At 34.5% G+C, this 3,030-nt stretch overlaps 1 protein-coding gene across 1 annotated transcript in view; it reads left to right on the plus strand.

Moving 5' to 3' along the window:
* The window catches only part of DMXL1 (Dmx like 1), a gene marked incomplete at its 5' end in the record, with an annotated part of 122,867 nt that overhangs the window by 79,516 nt on the left and 40,321 nt on the right, over positions 1–3,030 (plus strand). Inside the window, 1 exon segment of the mRNA XM_019628410.1 lies at positions 2,469–2,668. Coding sequence (XP_019483955.1) covers positions 2,469–2,668 — 200 coding nt within the window.

The raw sequence follows: 3,030 nt of genomic DNA on the forward strand, positions 1-3,030 counted from the left end.
TTATGAAGAATATGTTTTTATTTTTAAAGATAACAAAAATTATTTTAAATACAAAAGCTGTATTTTAGGTAATAATTATTTGTAATTTATTGGCCCAAATTAGGCCTCGGCAAGCTATGGTCAATGGGTTATAATCTGCCCACCCCTGTTTTTGTATAGACAACATGCTAAGAATGGTGTTTACATTTCTTAATGTTTGAAAATCAAAAGACAAATGGTATTTTATGACACATGAAAATTATATGAAATTCAAATTTCAGTATCTATAAATAAATAAAGATTTATTGGAATATAGCCACAGTTATTTGTTTATATTTTACCTATGAATGCTTTCATGCAACAATGACAGAATTGAGTGTTTTAAATTTAAGCAAAGTATAATATGCAGATGAACTGAAACAATTTTTCTGAAGATAATGGAAGATCTTCTTGAGCCCTGATTACCTAAGATGTGATTCATGTTTATATCTCTATGAGATCCCTTTATTGATACTGAGGTTACAGGAGTTGATACATAGAACCAAAGAAACCCAGCACCAGTAATTCTTTCAGGGACTTTCTAGGTGGTAGGGTTATTTTCAGTTTCCTAAATCCTATAGAATTCTTACCTTGGCAAAAAAAAAAAAAATGTTTTTCCACTAATTAGTAAGGGTAAATATTTAAATAAAGACTTAATCATCTTTAATAATATCTGATAATATACTTAATGCAGTTCCTTTATCACTAATATAACCTTATTTGAGCAATCTGTTGTAGGTGTTATAATTACTCCTACTTATTATCATTTTTCAGGTTATACTTCAGATCCACAAAGGTCAAGTGATTTAACTCAATCACTATCCCAAATTTGTGATAGAGTTTGTGTTAGAGCCTTCCATTCCCCTTAGCTCATTGATCTCAGGTAGGAGTGTTTTAAGGTTAAATTGAAGAGTTTGAAAAACTATCTAGTAATTATTCAAATGAATGACGTGGTCATTAATAATTTTTTCCAATTGACAGATATATAAAAATTCATTTATGAACCTACTGATATTATCATCTTTACAGGGAAACTTAAAGAGAATATACAAAATATATGAAAAGAAATAATAGGCACTTTTTTCCAACTCCAGTTTTAGAGACTACAATACAGTTTTTCCTGTAACAGCTTTGTTTGCTGGTCCCTCTGCTTCCACATTTGTTCCCTCTGTTCTCTACACAGCAACCAGAGTTGCTCTTTCCTCAGGCATCATTCATGTTGTCACTCCCTTGCTTGAAACTTTCAGATTTCCCAATACAACTTTAAAAAAACAAGTCCTTAACATCACTTCCAAGGCCCTATGTGGTTTAACTCATGCCAGCCTCTGCAGCCTCATCTCCCTTCATACCACATCTGATTGTCTTTGCTTTAATCAGGATGGCCTTCTTTCTGTTCCTTGAACACATCAAGCGCATTGCCATGTCTCAGCCATCGCCTTGCTTTCTGCTTAAAATGCTCTTTACCTGTTTCACCATTCAGATCTCAACTCAAATTCCTGTAGATTTCTCTTGCTTCCCTAGTGAAGGCATCTGCCCCTCTCTACCCTACCCCCTATATATTATTCCATTTTATCATCTTTATAGCTATTATCAGTTTTGAAATTATCTATTATTTAGATGTCTTTTTTGTACCGGTACTCTGGAATGTAAACTCTTTGAGAGATTGCTTTATGCTTGCCCTATACATTGATGATTTCTAACTAGAATGGTGTTTAACATATAGTAGGTGCTCAGAAAATATTTGTTTATACTCCAAAGCATTATAATACAGAATTCACCATTGCCATTCCTCTCAGAACTGAATTTTCTTCCTGTCTAAGTCTTAGAAGGACACATTTTTTGGGGGGGTTATTTTCATTTGTAAATGTAAGTATTTGGATTGCCCCACTCCATCATCCAGAAAAAGACACAGATATAATAAGGGAGTTCTTTTTTTATGGTTCTTCTAAAATAATTAATGACTTTTTTCCCTTATAATGTTTTACATATGCATATAGAAACTTCTTTATTTTTTTAAAGATTTTTATTGGGGAGTTGGGGGATGGGAACAGCGCTGGGGAATTGGGGGAAGGGGAACAGACAAGTTGCTGTTGTTTTTTTTTGTTCTTCAGTCTAGTTGTAGAGGACGTTGCTTCACTGGCCCAAGTTGGCACCATCATTGTGCTCTTCCTGGGNAAATATTATTTGAAGTACAAGTAGTAAAGCTATGATGTAGTTTTGTCATATATTGCCCTTTTTTTCTGTTGTCCTAGGCCTCCTAATTATGTTGAGATGTTACATCAATTTATGACATCTTTTTTTTAATCCTCTGGATTTCTATGCCCTTCTCTCTTTCATATCTCCTCTGCCAAAATGTGTGTTAAAATCTTACCTCAGTCATTCTTACAATTGAATGTAGCATTTTACTACACGAGATAATTGTGGGTCAATTTTATTTCCTCTTTTTAGAGCTTCCAGTTAGTTCACCACTTTGTCATGCAGTTCTGAAAACTCTTCAGTGTTGGGAACAAGTTCTTCTCCGACGACTTGAAATCCATGGTGGACCACCTCAAAACTATATCGCAATTCATACCTCTGAAGAGAGCTTGTCTGCAGGTCCTGCAATTCTCCGCCACAAAGCTTTGCTGGAACCTACAAACACTCCTTTCAAGTAGGTTTTTCTGGGTACTGTTTTTAAGTATGAGTTTTACTAAATTGTTTTCAGGTAGTATTTAAAGAAAAATATTTAAGTCTTTTTATGTATAATTTGCTGTTCTGGGCTCATACCTGTGTCTTTGTGTGATGCATATTGTAGTCCAGGGGTTAGCAAACATTTCCTGCAGAAGTCCAGATAAGGAAATGTTTTGGGCTTTGAGGGCCTTAGAATCCTGTGGCAACTATTCAACCCTGCCATTGTGGAGTGAAAGCAACTGTGGAAATAAGTAAATGAGTGAGCATGACTGTGAACCAGTAAACTTTATTTTCGAAAATAAAAGCTTGCTGGATATGACATGTGGACCATAGTTTACTGAC

Source organism: Hipposideros armiger, unplaced genomic scaffold (assembly GCF_001890085.2).
Source record: "Hipposideros armiger isolate ML-2016 unplaced genomic scaffold, ASM189008v1 scaffold_787, whole genome shotgun sequence".
Classification (NCBI taxonomy): domain Eukaryota; kingdom Metazoa; phylum Chordata; class Mammalia; order Chiroptera; family Hipposideridae; genus Hipposideros; species Hipposideros armiger.